This window comes from Bufo bufo, chromosome 5 (genome assembly GCF_905171765.1).
Source record: "Bufo bufo chromosome 5, aBufBuf1.1, whole genome shotgun sequence".
NCBI classification, from domain to species: Eukaryota; Metazoa; Chordata; class Amphibia; order Anura; family Bufonidae; genus Bufo; species Bufo bufo.
The window spans coordinates 283,650,925-283,668,589 of NC_053393.1; the positions used below are offsets into that span (position 1 = coordinate 283,650,925).

Below are 17,665 nucleotides of genomic sequence, written 5' to 3' on the forward strand. Positions count from 1 at the left end.
TAGTCGCATTTCTCCCTTCTGTTCACCTCCAGTTTCATTAATAAGTCCCAGTTGTCTGCTACACTATCTTGATCCCTTGATCCCTAGCTCAAAACTAGCCATTCCTTATTTCTGTGCAGTTAATTTTTTCTAAAGGGTCTGTAGTCAACTATACTTGTTCTTCCACTTGTTTTTCTTTTTCAGCTGCCTCTTTGGTGTGGTTTTTTGATGTATATTTCTTTCACATAGGTTGCAAGTTGGGAGAAGCATCTGACTTTCTTGTACGGCAAGGAGATCTTATTCAAGTACCATCAGGGAAATCTGGCTGCTATAAGATCTGTTCTTGTAGACAAAGTGGTACATTGGAATCCTGCATGGAAATGAATTGTGTTGATCCAATATCATGCAATGTTGGTGGGCAATATAAAAGTAAGTGCTAATCATATTACATTCACATATCTATATATTTTCCAACACTTTTTAGAATTGCAATAATTTATTTTATCATATTTTATTGTTTTATGTTTAAATAAACTGGTATGCACCATTTCATGTGCAGTAAGGACACACCTGTTATTCTCTTTGGGCACTTCCTGATGTCAGGGTTCTCCTGTCTGATGGTGTTTAGTGGTGTCCTTGGTGTTAGTAAACAGGGTTTTCCCAGTCAATGATAAAGCCAAGGTTCCTGCAACAAATCCACTGTACTTTACTCAAGCAGTTAATGAGTGACACGGTCCGAGGCCAGCTTGTGCACGTCCAAATGCTTTCCCAGCTAATGGCTGGCTTTCCTTGGGTATTTTAGGCACTTTCCCCAGTAGGAGGGTCTCTGAGCTTTAGGTGTTCCTTTGAAGATGGGATTTCTATTTGTCTACCAGTTTACAGTAACTCTGCCTGTTCAACTGATTCTTATTATCCACTGCCTGCCTCGACCATAGCCTGTTTACCATATTGAACCTTGCTGCCTAGACTGACCACGGACCAGTTATATGAATACACACAAACTTAGCCTGCCCTGACCTTGGCCTGCCTTGGAATACGTATATTACCTGATCCCCTGTTGCTTTGCACCTGTGTTTCTGGTCCCCTAGGGTCAGCTGCCAACTACACTGGGACTATTCCAGGACGTAGTGGCCTGGTTGGTAACCTGCAGTGAAGTCCAGATCCATGTATAGAGATTAAAGGGTGAATACCAGGATAATGCCCTTTAGTTTTAGCCCTTACCAGACCAGTTAGTTGGCACAGTGGGTCCACACCTACTGTCTGCAACAGTTAGCTTAAGCCATGGACTGTGCTAACCCATCCTATATGGGTCTGTCAGAACTTTTTCATCAATAAAGGAAAAAGAGAAAATATTGTCATAACTGTACAATGCTGCCGTAATACCTTAACAACAACTGCAGCGGTACCGTAGTTACCAGCAGTAGCCATTGCTTCTTGCCCACTGCCTGAAGCCACACCTATGGGAAGCTCTGGTCCTCACCTGTCACCTCCTCCATGTTATGACAGTCATACTAATTGCTACTAAGCAATGCTAAGGGTTCATTAATCAGCGCACTTTACATTTTGAGCTGCTGCCCCACCAGCTCCTCACCGTCTCTTCTATCTGGCATGGCACTAGCCTGGATAACCCCCCCCCCCCTGAGAAAGGAATGACTCCATCACTAATAACTTATGAGAATTCCCGGAGGACCTTACAAAGGGTTTTTCAGGAATCTGGCTGAACTACCGCTCAAGCGTCCTCATTATTACACCTACACCAAAGTGTACTCACAACTGGCCAATACACAATTTAGTTCTCAAAGCTGGCCTGTAATAATGACTAGGGTTGAGCGAACATGAACTGTAAAGTTCGGGTTCATACCGAACTTTAGGATTTTTGGACCCCGGACCCGAACCTGAACTTTTTCGTAAAAGTTCGGGTTCGATGTTCGGCCCTTTCTTGCCGCTTTTTGAAAGGCTGCTCAGCAGCCAATCAACAAGCGGTTAACTGTCTGACCTTAGAAGCCATCACAGCCATGCCTACTAATGGCATGGCTGTGATTGGCCAGAGCAGCTTGTAACCCAGGCTCTATATAAGCTTGAGTCACGTAGCGCTGCACGTCACTCTGCTGTTACAAGTGTAGGGAGAGGATGCTGCTAGACTTGTGATTTCAGTGAGAGAATAGGAGAGAATCTAACTCAGCGATCTACATAGAAATAGTTGTGTGGGTGCAGGACACAATCGTTTTACCCTGCCCTGAGGCCATTTTATGCAAGCTCAGTGCAGCAGCACTGCATCTGGGCTTTTGGGAAATTGCAAATCACCATTATTTTGGGCAAACTACAACATCTGGATTAGTCAGTGTGCAATTTAAGCTAGAAATACACCCATCATTTTCTGTGGTTTGAAAAACACACTTTTTTTTCTTCAAAAAACAGTATTTTCCAGATCTTCAAGTGTTAAATTCAAGTTTAATACAGTACAGACCAAAAGTTTGGACACACCTTCTCATTCAAACAGTTTTCTTTATTTTCATGACTATGAAGGCATCAAAACTATGAATTAACACATGTGGAATTATATACGTAACAAACAAGTGTGAAACAACTGAAAATATGTCATATTCTAGGTTCTTCAAAGTAGCCACCTTTTGCATTGATTACTGCTTTGCACACTCTTGGCATTCTCTTGATGAGCTTCAAGAGGTAGTCACCTGAAATGGTCTTCCAACAGTCTTGAAGGAGTTCCCAGAGATGCTTAGCACTTGTTGGCCCTTTTGCCTTCACTCTGCGGTCTAGCTCACCCCAAACCATCTCGATTGGGTTCAGGTCCGGTGACTGTGGAGGCCAGGTCATCTGGCGCAGCACCCCATCACTCTCCTTCATGGTCAAATAGCCCTTACTTTCAAAGTTTTCCCAATTTTTCGGCTGACTGACTGACCTTTATTTCTTAAAGTAATGATGGCCACTCGTTTTTCTTTACTTAGCTGCTTTTTTCTTGCCATAATACAAATTCTAACAGTCTATTCAGTAGGACTATTAGCTGTGTATCCACCTGACTTCTCCTCAACGCAACTGATGGTCCCAACCCCATTTATAAGGCAAGAAATCCCACTTATTAAACCTGACAGGGCACACCTGTGAAGTGAAAACCATTTCAGGGGACTACCTCTTGAAGCTCGTCAAGAGAATGCCAAGAGTGTGCAAAGCAGTAATCAAAGCAAAAGGTGGCTACTTTGAAGAACCTAGAATATGACATATTTTCAGTTGTTTCACACTTGTTTGTTATGTATATAATTCCACATGTTAATTCATAGTTTTGATGCCTTCAGTGTGAATCTACAATTTTCATAGTCATGAAAATAAAGAAAAATCTTTGAATGAGAAGGTGTGTCCAAACTTTTGGTCTGTACTGTATATACAGCTTTCATATTCATTTTTTGGCAATCTACAACATCTGGATTAGTCAGTGTGCAATATAAGATAGAAATACACCCATCATTTTCTGGGGTTTTAAAAACACACCTTTTTATCTTCAAAAAAACTGTGTTTTCCAGATCTGCAAGTGTTAAATTCAAGTTTAATATATACAGCTTTCATATTCTGTTACCAAAAAAAAAGACTTTTTTGGCAATCTACAACATCTGTATTAGTCAGTATGCAATTTAAGCTAGAAATACACCCATCATTTTCTGTGGTTTGAAAAACACACTTTTTTTTCTTCCAAAAACAGTATTTTCCATTTCTGCAAGTGTTAAATTCAAGTTTAATATATACAGCTTTCATATTCTGTTACCAAAAAAAAATACTTTTTGGGCAATCTACAACATCTTGATTAGTCAGTGTGCAATTTAAGCTAAAAATACACCCATTGTTTTCTGGGGTTTGAAAAACACACTTTTATTAAAATCAAAAAACAGTATTTTCCATATCTGCAAGTGTTAAATTCAAGTTTAATATATACAGCTTTCATATTCTGTTACCAAAAAAACACTTTTTTGGCAATCTACAACATCTTGATTAGCCAGTGTGCAATTTAAGCTAGAAATACACCCATTGTTTTCTGGGGTTTGAAAAACACACTTTTTTGACAAAAAACACTATTTTCAGACCCTGCAGCATCAGCACGTGTGAAATTACAGGCTTATATACTGCTGTCAAATTCAGTTGTTAAACAAACACTCGTTTGGGCACAAAAAATTTAGTTGGCAGCCTTTGATGCAGATGTCATTGAGAGAGACACCCAGAGCTACATTCAGAGATTTTAAATACCGCCATTTGGTGCACCAATATTGAATTCAGGCCTACACTGGTTAAGGCCCTGTGAGATAAACCCTCTACATACAGGGGTTTGATTCAGGGATTTGAAATACAGACATTTTGGGCAAAGAAATATTTACTTCAGGCCTACACTGGTTCAGGCCCTGTGAGATACTCCCTCTACATACAGGGGTTTAATTCAGGGATTTGAAATACAGCCATTTGAAATACAGCCATTTTTGGCAAATAAATATTTACTTCAGGCCTACACTGGTTCAGGCCCTGTGAGATACACCCTCTACATACAGGGGTTTGATTCAGGGATTTGAAATACAGCAATTTAAAATACAGCCATTTGAAATACAGCCATTTTGTGCAAAGAAATATTTACTTCAGGCCTACACTGGTTCAGACCGTGTGAGATACCCCCTCTACATACAGGGGTTTGAATCAGGCATTTGAAATACAGCCATTTTGGGCAAAGAAATATTGAATTCAGGCCTACAGTGGTTCAGACCGTGTGAGATACTCCCTCTACATACAGGGGTTTGATTCAGGGATTTGAAATACAGCCATTTGAAATACAGCCATTTTGGGCAAATAAATATTTACTTCAGGCCTACACTGGTTCAGGCCCTGTGAGATACTCCATCTACATACAGGGGTTTGATTCAGGGATTTGAAATACAGCCATTTGAAATACAGCCAATTTGGGCAAAGAAATATTGAATTCAGGCCTACAAAGGTTCAGGCCCTGTGAGATATCCCCTCTACATACAGGGGTTTGAATCAGGCATTTGAAATACAGCCATTTTGGGCAAAGAAATATTGAATTCAGGCCTACACTGGTTCAGACCGTGTGAGATACTCCCTCTACATACAGGGGTTTGATTCAGGGATTTGAAATACAGCCATTTGAAATACAGCCATTTTGGGCAAATAAATATTTGCTTCAGGACTACACTGGTTCAGGCTCTGTGAGATACTCCCTCTACATACAGTAGTTTGATTCAGGGATTTGAAATACAGCCATTTTGGGCAAAGAAATATTGAATTCAGGCCCACACTGGTTCAGACCGTGTGAGATACTCCCTCTACATACAGGGGTTTGATTCAGGGATTAAATACAGCCATTTGAAATAACGCCATTTTGGGTCAAGAAATATTTACTTCAGGCCTAGACTGGTTTAGGCCCTGTGAGATACTCCCTCTACATACAGAGGTTTGAATCAGGCATTTGAAATACAGCCATTTGAAATACAGCCAATTTGGGCTAAGAAATATTGAATTCAGGGCTACAAAGGTTCAGGCCTTGTGAGATACTCCCTCTACATACAGGGGTTTGAATCAGGCATTTGAAATACAGCCATTTTGGGCAAAGAAATATATACTTCAGGTCTACACTGGTTCAGACCGTGTGAGATACTCCCTCTACATACAGGGGTTTGATTCAGGGATTTGAAATACAGCGATTTGAAATACAGCCACCATTTTGTGCAAAGAAATATTTACTTCAGGCCTACACTGGTTCAGACCGTGTGAGATACCCCCTCTACATACAGGGGTTTGAATAAGGCATTTGAAATACAGCATTTGAAATACAGCCTTTTTGGGCAAGGAAATATTAAATTTAGGCCTACACTGGTTCAGGCCCTGTGAGATACAACCTCTACATACAGGGGTTGGAAACAGGCATTTAAAATACAGCCATTTTGGGCAAAGAAATATTGAATTCAGGCCTACACTGGTTCATGCCCTGTGAGATACTCCCTCTACATACAGAGGTTTATAGGGTTTCTACCACCTCATTTTGACCTAATTAGCTCTCAGACACTAGCCATCTGCTAGTGTCTGATCTACCTAACAATGCTATTCTAAGACCTGTGTGTGGATCCGTTTCACTAAAAAAGTAACTTTTATTAATATGCTAATGAGCCTCTAGGTGCTATGGGGGCGTCTTTTCAGCACCTAGAGGCTCGGTCTACTCGGTCTCATTAGCATATTAATAAAAGTTCGTTTTTTAGTGAAACGGATCCACACACAGGTCTGAGAATAGCATTGTTAGGTAGATCAGACACTAGAAGATCGCTAGTGTCTGAGATCTAATTAGGTCAAAATGAGGTAGTAGAAACCCTTTAAATCAGGGATTTGAAATACAGCCATTTGAAATACAGCCATTTTTGGAAAATAAATATTTACTTCAGGCCTACACTGGTTCAGACCGTGTGAGATACCCCCTCTACATGCAGGGGTTTAAATATTTACTTCAGGCCTACACTGGTTCAGACTGTGTGAGATACTCCCTCTACATACAGGGGTTTATTCAGGGATTTAAAATACAGCCATTTGAAATACAGCCATTTTGGGCAAAGAAATATTTACTTCAGGTCTACAATGGTTCAGACGGTGTGAGATACCCCCTCTACATACAGGGGTTTGAATCAGGCATTTGAAATACAGCCATTTGAAATACAGCCTTTTTGGGCAAAGAAATATTTAATTTAGGCCTACACTGGTTCAGGCCCTGTGAGATACTCCCTCTACATACAGTAGTTTGATTCAGGGATTTGAAATACAGCCATTTTGGGCAAATAAATATTGAATTCAGGCCTACACTGGTTCAGACAGTGTGAGATACTCCCTCTACATACAGGGGTTTGATTCAGGGATTTGAAATACAGCCATTTGAAATACAGCCATTTTGGGCAAATAAATATTTTCTTCAGGTATACACTGGTTTAGGCCCTGTGAGATACCCCTTCTACGTACAGGGGCTTCAATCAGGCATTTGAAATACAGCCATTTGAAATACAGCCATTTTGGGCAAAGAAATATTGAATTCAGGCCTACACTGGTTGAGACCATGTGAGATACCCCTTCTACATACAGGGGTTTGATTCAGGGATTTGAAATACAGCCATTTGAAATACAGCCATTTTGAGAAATAAATATTTAATTTAGGCCTACACTGGTTCAGACCGTGTGAGATACCCCCTCTACATACAGGTATTTGATTCAGGGATTTGAAATACAGCCATTTTGTGCAAATAAATATTTACTTCAGGCCTACACTGGTTCAGACTGTGTAAGATACTCCCTCTACATACAGGGGTTTGATTAAGGGATTTGAAATACAGCCATTTGAAATACAGCCATTTTGGGCAAAGAAATATTTACTTCAGGCCTACAATGGTTCAGACCGTGTGAGATACCCCCTCTACATACAGGGGTTTGAATCAGGCATTTGAAATACAGCCATATGAAATACAACCAATTTGGGCAAAGAAATATTGAATTCAGGCCTCCAAAGGTTCAGGCCCTTTGAGATACCCCCTCTACATACAGGGGTTTGAATCAGGCATTTAAAATACAGCCATTTTGGGCAAAGAAATATTGAATTCAGGCCTACACTGGTTCAGACCGTGTGAGATACTCCCTCTACATACAGGAGTTTGATTCAGGGTTTTGAAATACAGCTATTTGAAATACAGCCATTTTGGGCAAATAAATATTTACTTCAGGCCTACACTGGTTCAGGCCCTGTGAGATACTCCCTCTACATACAGTAGTTTGATTCAGGGATTTGAAATACAGCCATTTTGGCCAAAGAAATATTGAATTCAGGCCTACACTGGTTCAGACCGTGTGAGATACTCCCTCTACATACAGGGGTTTGATTCAGAAATTTGAAATACAGCCATTTGAAATACAGCCATTTTGGGCAAAGAAATATTTACTTCAGGCATACACTGTTTCAGACCGTGTGAGATACTCCCTCTACATATAGGGGTTTGATTCAGGGATTTGAAATACAGCCATTTTGAGAATATAAATATTTGATTCAGGCCTACACTGGTTCAGACCGTGTGAGATACCCCCTCTACATACAGGGGTTTGAATCAGGCATTTGAAATACAGCAATTTAAAATACAGCCATTTTGGGCAAAGAAATATTTACTTCCGGCCTACACTGTTTCAGACCGTGTGAGATACTCCCTCTACATACAGGGGTTTAAATCAGGGATTTGAAATACAGCCATTTGAAATAAAACAAATTTGGGCAAAGAAATATTCAATTCAGGCCTCCAAAAGGTTCAGGCCCTGTGAGATACCCCCTCTACATACAGGGGTTTGAATCAGGCATTTGAAATACAACAATTTTGGGCAAAGAAATATATACTTCAGGTCTACGCTGGTTCAGACCATGTGAGATACTCCCTCTACATACAGGGGTTTGATTCAGGGATTAGAAATACAACCATTTTGGGCAAAGAAATATTTACTTCAGGACTACACTGGTTCAGACAGTGTGAGATAACCCCTCTACATACAAGGGTTTGAATCAGGCATTTGAAATACAGCCATTTTGGGCAAGAAATATTAAATTCAGGCCTACACTGTTCAGACCGTGTGAGAGAATCACTCTTACATACAGGGGTTTGATTCAGGGAATTGAAATACATCCATTTGAAATACAGCCATTTTGTGCAAAGAAATATTTACTTCAGGCCTACACTGGTTCAGGCCCTGTGAGATACACCTTCTACATACAGGGGTTTGATTCAGGGAATTAAAATACAGCCATTAGAAATACAGTCATTTTGGCCAAAGAATTATTGAATTCAGGTCTACACTGGTTCAGGCCCTGTGAGATATCCCCTCTACATACAGGGGTTTTATTCAGGGGTTTGAAATATAGCAATTTGAAATACAGCCATTTTGGGCAAAGAAATATTTACTTCAGGCCTACACTGGTTCAGGCCCTGTGAGATACACCCTCTACATACAGGGGTTTAAATCAGGCATTTGAAATACAGTCATTTTGGACAAAGAAATATTTAATTTAGGCCTACAGTGGTTCAGACCATGAGATACCCCCTCTACATACAGGGGTTTGATTCAAGGATTTGAAATACAGCCATTTTGTGCAAATAAATATTTACTTCAGGCCTACACTGGTTCAGACTGTGTGAGATACTCCCTCTACATACAGGGGTTTGTTTCAGGGATTTGAAATACAGCCATTTAAAATATAGCCATTTTGGGCAAAGAAATATTTACTTGAGGCCTACACTGGTTCAGGCCCTGTGAGATACTCCCTCTACATACAGTAGTTTGATTCAGGGATTTGAAATACAGCCATTTTGGCCAAAGAAATATTGAATTCAGGCCTACACTGGTTCAGACCGTGTGAGATACTCCCTCTACATACAGGGGTTTGATTCAGAAATTTGAAATACAGCCATTTGAAATACAGCCATTTTGGGCAAAGAAATATTTACTTCAGGCATACACTGGTTTAGGCCCTGTGAGATACTCCCTCTACATACAGGGGTTTAAATCAGGGATTTGAAATACAGCCATTTGAAATAAAACCAATTTGGGCAAAGAAATATTCAATTCAGGCCTCCAAAAGGTTCAGGCCCTGTGAGATACCCCCTCTACATACAGGGGTTTGAATCAGGCATTTGAAATACAACAATTTTGGGCAAAGAAATATATACTTTAGGTCTACGCTGGTTCAGACCATGTGAGATACTCCCTCTACATACAGGGGTTTGATTCAGGGATTAGAAATACAACCATTTTGGGCAAAGAAATATTTACTTTAGGACTACACTGGTTCAGACAGTGTGAGATAACCCCTCTACATACAGGGGTTTGAATCAGGCATTTGAAATACAGCCATTTTGGGCAAGAAATATTAAATTCAGGCCTACACTGTTCAGACCGTGTGAGAGAATCCCTCTTACATACAGGGGTTTGATTCAGGGAATTGAAATACATCCATTTGAAATACAGCCATTTTGTGCAAAGAAATATTTACTTCAGGCCTACACTGGTTCAGGCCCTGTGAGATACACCCTCTACATACAGGGGTTTGTTTCAGGGAATTGAAATACAGCCATTAGAAATACAGTCATTTTGGGCAAAGAAATATTGAATTCAGGTCTACACTGGTTCAGGCCCTGTGAGATACACCCTCTACATACAGGGGTTTTATTCAGGGGTTTGAAATATAGCAATTTGAAATACAGCCATTTTGGGCAAAGAAATATTTACTTCAGGCCTACATTGGTTCAGGCCCTGTGAGATACACCCTCTACATGCAGGGGTTTAAATCAGGCATTTGAAATACAGTCATTTTGGACAAAGAAATATTTAATTTAGGCCTACAGTGGTTCAGACCATGAGATACCCCCTCTACATACAGGGGTTTGATTCAAGGATTTGAAATACAGCCATTTTGTGCAAATAAATATTTACTTCAGGCCTACACTGGTTCAGACTGTGTGAGATACTCCCTCTACATACAGGGGTTTGTTTCAGGGATTTGAAATACAGCCATTTAAAATACAGCCATTTTGGGCAAAGAAATATTTACTTCAGGCCTACAATGGTTCAGAACGTGTGAGATACCCCCTCTATATATAGGAGTTTGATTCAGCGATTTGAAATACAGCCATTTGAAATACAGCCATTTTGCCAAAGAAATATTAAATTCAGGCCTACATTGGTTCAGGCCCTGTGAGATACACCCTCTACATACAAGGGTTTGAATAAGGCATTTGAAATACAGCCATTTGAAATACATCCATTTTGGGCAAAGAAATATGTGATTTAAGCCTACACTGGTTCAGGCGCTGTGAGATACTCCCTCTACATACAGGGGTTTGAATCAGGCATTTGAAATACAGCAATTTAAAATACAGCCATTTTGGGCAAAGAAATATTTACTTCCGGCCTACACTGTTTCAGACCGTGTGAGATACTCCCTCTACATATAGGGGTTTGATTCAGGGATTTGAAATACAGCCATTTTGAGAATATAAATATTTGATTCAGGCCTACACTGGTTCAGACCGTGTGAGATACCCCCTCTACATACAGGGGTTTGAATCAGGCATTTTAAATACAGCCATTTTAAATACATCCATTTTGGGCAAAGAAATATTGATTTCAGGCCTACACTGGTTCTGACCGTGTGAGATACCCCCTCTGCATACAGAGGTTTGAATCAGGCATTTGAAATACAGCCATTTGAAATACAGCCATTTTGTGCAAAGAAATATTTACTTCAGGCATACACTGGTTTAGGCCCTGTGAGATACTCCCTCTACATACAGGGGTTTAAATCAGGGATTTGAAATACAGCCATTTTAAATAAAACAAATTTGGGCAAAGAAATATTCAATTCAGGCCTCCAAAAGGTTCAGGCCCTGTGAGATACCCCCTCTACATACAGGGGTTTGAATCAGGCATTTGAAATACAACAATTTTGGGCAAAGAAATATATACTTCAGGTCTACGCTGGTTCAGACCATGTGAGATACTCCCTCTACATACAGGGGTTTGATTCAGGGATTAGAAATACAACCATTTTGGGCAAAGAAATATTTACTTCAGGACTACACTGGTTCAGACAGTGTGAGATAACCCCTCTACATACAAGGGTTTGAATCAGGCATTTGAAATACAGCCATTTTGGGCAAGAAATATTAAATTCAGGCCTACACTGTTCAGACCGTGTGAGAGAATCCCTCTTACATACAGGGGTTTGATTCAGGGAATTGAAATACATCCATTTGAAATACAGCCATTTTGTGCAAAGAAATATTTACTTCAGGCCTACACTGGTTCAGGCCCTGTGAGATACACCTTCTACATACAGGGGTTTGATTCAGGGAATTAAAATACAGCCATTAGAAATACAGTCATTTTGGCCAAAGAATTATTGAATTCAGGTCTACACTGGTTCAGGCCCTGTGAGATATCCCCTCTACATACAGGGGTTTTATTCAGGGGTTTGAAATATAGCAATTTGAAATACAGCCATTTTGGGCAAAGAAATATTTACTTCAGGCCTACACTGGTTCAGGCCCTGTGAGATACACCCTCTACATACAGGGGTTTAAATCAGGCATTTGAAATACAGTCATTTTGGACAAAGAAATATTTAATTTAGGCCTACAGTGGTTCAGACCATGAGATAACCCCTCTACATACAGGGGTTTGATTCAAGGATTTGAAATACAGCCATTTTGTGCAAATAAATATTTACTTCAGGCCTACACTGGTTCAGACTGTGTGAGATACTCCCTCTACATACAGGGGTTTGTTTCAGGGATTTGAAATACAGCCATTTAAAATATAGCCATTTTGGGCAAAGAAATATTTACTTGAGGCCTACAATGGTTCAGAACGTGTGAGATACCCCCTCTACATATAGGAGTTTGATTCAGGGATTTGAAATACAGCCATTTTGCCAAAGAAATATTAAATTCAGGCCTACACTGATTCAGGCCCTGTGAGATACACCCTCTACATACAAGGGTTTAAATAAGGCATTTGAAATACAGCCATTTGAAATACATCCATTTTGGGCAAAGAAATATGTGATTCAGGCCTACACTGGTTCAGACCGTGTGAGATACTCCCTCTACATACAAGGGCTTAATTCAGGGATTTGAAATACAGCCATTTTGGGCAAAGAAATATTTAATTTAAGCCTACACTGGTTCAGGCGCTGTGAGATACTCCCTCTACATACAGGGGTTTGAATCAGGCATTTGAAATACAGCAATTTAAAATACAGCCATTTTGGGCAAAGAAATATTTACTTCCGGCCTACACTGTTTCAGACCGTGTGAGATACTCCCTCTACATACAGGGGTTTGATTCAGGGATTTGAAATACAGCCATTTTGAGAATATAAATATTTGATTCAGGCCTACACTGGTTCAGACCGTGTGAGATACCCCCTCTACATACAGGGGTTTGAATCAGGCATTTTAAATACAGCCATTTTAACTACATCCATTTTGGGCAAAGAAATATTGAATTCAGGCCTACACTGGTTCTGACCGTGTGAGATACCCCCTCTGCATACAGAGGTTTGAATCAAGCATTTGAAATACAGCCATTTTGGGCAAAGAAATATTGAATTCAGGCCTACACTGGTTGAGAGCGTGTGGAATACCCCCTCTACATACAGGGGTTTGATTAAGGGATTTGATATACAGCCCTTTTGGGCAAAGAAATATTTAATTTAGGCCTACACTGGTTCAGACCGTGTGAGATACACCCTCTACATACAGGGGTTTGATTCAATGATTTGAAATACACCCATTTTGTGCAAATAAATATTTACTTCAGGCCTACGCTGGTTCAGACTATGTGAGATACTCCCTCTACATACAGAGGTTTGATTCAGGGATTTGAAATACAGCCATTTGAAATACAGCCATTTTGGGCAAAGAAATATTTACTTCAGGCCTAAAATGGTTCAGATCGTGTGAGATAACCCCTCTACATACAGGGGTTTGAATCAGGCATTTGAAATACAGCCATTTTGGGTAAAGAAATATTAAATTCAGGCCTACACTGGTTCAGACCGTGTGAGATACTCCTTCTACATACAGGGGTTTTAGTCAGGGATTTGAAATACAGCCATTTGAAATACAGCTATTTTGGGCAAAGAAATATTTACTTCAGGCCTACACTGGTTTAGAACGTGTAAGATACTCCCTCTACATACATGGGTTTGATTCAGGGATTTGAAATACAGCCATTTGAAATCCAGCCATTTTTGGAAAATATATATTTACTTCAGGCCTACACTGGTTCAGGCCCGGTGAGATACACCCGCTACATACAGGGGTTTGATTCAGGGCTATGAAATACAGCCATTTGAAATACAGCCATTTTAGGCAAAGAAATATTTACTTCCGGCCTACACTGTTTCAGACCGTGTGAGATACTCCCTCTTCATACAGGGGTTTGATTCAGGGATTTGAAATACAGCCATTTTGTGCAAATAAATATTTACTTCAGGCCTACACTGGTTCAGACCTTCTGAGATAACCCCTCTACATAAAGGGGTTTGAATCAGGCATTTAAAATAAAGCCATTTGAAATACAGCCATTTTGGGCAAAGAAATATTGAATTAAGGCCTACACTGGTTTCAGACCGTGTGAGACACTCCCTCTATATACAGGGGTTTGAATCAGGGATTTGAAATACAGCCATTTTGGACAAAGAAATATTTAGTTTAGGCCTACACTGGTTCAGGCCCTGTGAGATGCTCCCTCTACATACAGGGGTTTGAATCAGGCATTTGAATTACAGCCATTTGAAATAAAGCCATTTTGGGCAAAGAAATATTTAATTTAGTCATACACTGGTTCAGACCGTGTGAGATACCCCCTCCACATACAGGGGTTTGAATCAGGCATTTGAAATACAGCCAATTGAAATACAGCCATTTTGGGCAAAGAAATATTTACTTTACGCATACACTGGTTCAGACCGTGTGAGATACCCCCTCTACATACAGGAGTTTGAATCAGGCATTTTAAATACAACCATTTTGGGCAAAATAATATTGAATTCAGGCCTACACTGGTTCAGACCGTGTTAAAATCCTTCCTCTACATACAGGGGTTTGATTCAGGGATTTGAATACAGCCATTTGAAATACAGCCATTTTGGGCAAAGAAATATTGAATTCAGGCCTACACTGGTACAGACCGTGTGAGATACTCCCTCTACATACAGGGGTTTGATTTAGGGATTTCAAATACATACATTTTAGGCAAAGAAATATTTACTTCAGGCCTACACTGGTTCAGGCCCTGTGAGATACTCTTCTACATACAGGGGTTTGATTCAGGGATTTGAAATACAGCGATTTGAAATACAGCCATTTTGTGCAAAGAAATATTTACTAAAGGCCTACACTGGTTCAGACCGTGTGAGATAGCCCCTCTACATATAGGGATTTGAATCAGGGATTTAAAATACAGCCATTTGAAATACAGCCATTTTGGGCAAAGAAATATTTAATTTAGGCCTACACAGGTTCAGGCCTTGTGAGATACACCATCTACATACAGGGGTTTGAATCAGGCATTTTAAATACAGCCATTTTGGGCAAAGAAATATTTAATTCAGGCCTACACTGGTTCAGGCCATGTGAAATACTCCCTCTACATACAGGGGTTTGATTCAGGGATTTGAAATACAGCCATTTGAAATACAGCCATTTTGGGCAAAGAAATATTGAATTCAGGCCTACACTGGTTGAGACCGTGTGAGATACCCCCTCTACATACAGGGGTTTGATTCAGGGATTTGAAATACAGCCATTTTAAATACATCCATTTTGGGCAAAGAAATATTTACTTCAGGCCTACACTGGTTCAGACCGTGTTAAATACCCCCTCTACATACAGGGGTTTGAATCAGGCATTTGAAATACAGCCATTTTAAATACATCCATTTTGTGCAAAAAAATATTAAATTCAGGCCTACACTGTTCAGACAGTGTGAGAGACTCCCTCTACATTCAGGGGTTTGATTCAGGGAATTGAAATACATCCATTTGAAATATAGCCATTTTGTGCAAAGAAATATTTACTTCAGGCCTACACTGGTTCAGGCCCTGTGAGATACTCCCTCTACATATAAGGGTTTGAATCAGGCATTTAAAATACAGCCATTTAGGGGAAAGAAATATTTAATTTAGGCCTACACTGGTTCAGACCGTGTGCGATACTCCCTCTACATACAGGGGTTTGATTCAGGGATTTGAAATACAGCCATTTTGTGCAAATAAATATTTACTTAAGGCCTACACTGGTACAGACTGTGTGAGATACTCCCTCTACATACAGGGGTTTGATTCAGGGATTTGAAATACAACCATTTTGGGCAAAGAAATATTTACTTCAGGCATACACTGGTTTAGGCCCTGTGAGATACTCCCTCTACATACAGGGGATTGATTCAGGGATTTGAAATTCAGCCATTTGAAATACAACCAATTTGGGCAAAGAAATATTGAATTCAGGCCTACCAAGGTCAAGGCCCTGTGAGATACCCCCTCTACATACAGGGGTTTGAATCCGGCATTTGAAATACAGCCATTTTGGGTAAAGAAATATATACTTCAGGTCTAAACTGGATCAGACCGTGTGAGATACTCCCTCTACATACAGGGGTTTGATTCAGGAATTAGAAATACAGCCAATTGAAATACAGCCATTTTGGGCAAAGAAATATTCACTTCAGGACTAAACTGGTTCAGACCGTGTTAAATACCCCCTCTACATACAGGGGTTTGAATCAGGCATTTGAAATACAGCCATTTTGGGCAAATAAATTTTAAATTCAGGCCTACACTGTTCAGACAGTGTGAGAGACTCCCTCTACATACAGGGGTTTGATTCAGGGAATTGAAATACATCCATTTGAAATACAGCCATTTTGTGCAAAGAAATATTTACTTCAGGCCAACACTGGTTCAGGCCCTGTGAGATACTCCCTCTACATATAGGGGTTTGATTCAGGGATTTAAAATACAGCCATTTTGAGCAAATAAATATTTGATTCAGGCCTACACTGGTTCAGACCGTGTGAGATACCCCCTCTACATACAGGTGTTTGAATCAGGCATTTGAAATACAGCCATTTGAAATACAGTCATTTTGAGCAAAGAAATATTGAAATAAGGCCTACACTGGTTCAGGCCGTGTAAGATACCCCCTCTACATACAGAGGTTTGAATCAGGCATTTGAAATACAGCCATTTAAAATACAGCCATTTTGGGCAAAGAAATATTTAATTTACGCCTACACTGGTTCAGACCGTGTGAGATACCCCCTCTACATACAGGGATTTGAATCAGGCATTTGAAATACAGCCATTTAGGGCAAAGAAATATTTAATTTAGGCCTACACTGGTTCAGACCGTGTGAGATACCCCCTCTACATACAGGGGTTTGATTCAGGGATTTGAAATACAGCCATTTTGTGCAAATAAATATTTACTTCAGGCCTACACTGGTTCAGACTGTGTGAGATACTCCCTCTACATACAGGGGTTTGATTCAGGGATTTGAAATACAGCCATTTGAAATACAGCCATTTTGGGCAAAGAAATATTGAATTAAGGCCTACACTGGTTCAGGCCCTGTGAGATACTCCCTCTACATACAGGGGTTTGAATCAGGCATTTGAAATACAGCCAATTGAAATACAGCCATTTTGGGCAAAGAAATATTGAATTCAGGCCTATACTGGTTCAGACCGTGTGAGATACTCCCTCTACATACAGGGGTTTGATTCAGGGATTCGAAATACAGCCATTTTGGGCAAAGAAATATTTAATTTACGCCTACACTGGTTCAGACCGTGTGAGATACCCCCTCTACATACAGAGGTTTGAATCAGGCATTTTAAATACAGCCATTTTGGGCAAATTAATATTGAATTCAGGCCTACACTGGTTCAGACCGTGTGAAATACTCCCTCTACATACAGGGGTTTGATTCAAGGATTTGAAATACAGCCATTTTGTGCAAATAAATATTTACTTCAGGCCTACACTGGTTCAGACTGTGTGAGATACTCCAACTACATACAGAGGTTTGATTCAGGGATTT

General features: G+C 40.0%; 1 protein-coding gene across 1 annotated transcript in view; it reads left to right on the forward strand.

Annotated features, from left to right (window-relative positions):
* Window positions 1-17,665, forward strand: part of RECK (reversion inducing cysteine rich protein with kazal motifs) — a 1,014,637-nt gene that overhangs the window by 574,890 nt on the left and 422,082 nt on the right. Inside the window, exon 14 of the mRNA XM_040433615.1 lies at window positions 229-408. Coding sequence (XP_040289549.1) covers window positions 229-408 — 180 coding nt within the window. The remainder of the gene's footprint in view (window positions 1-228; window positions 409-17,665) is intronic.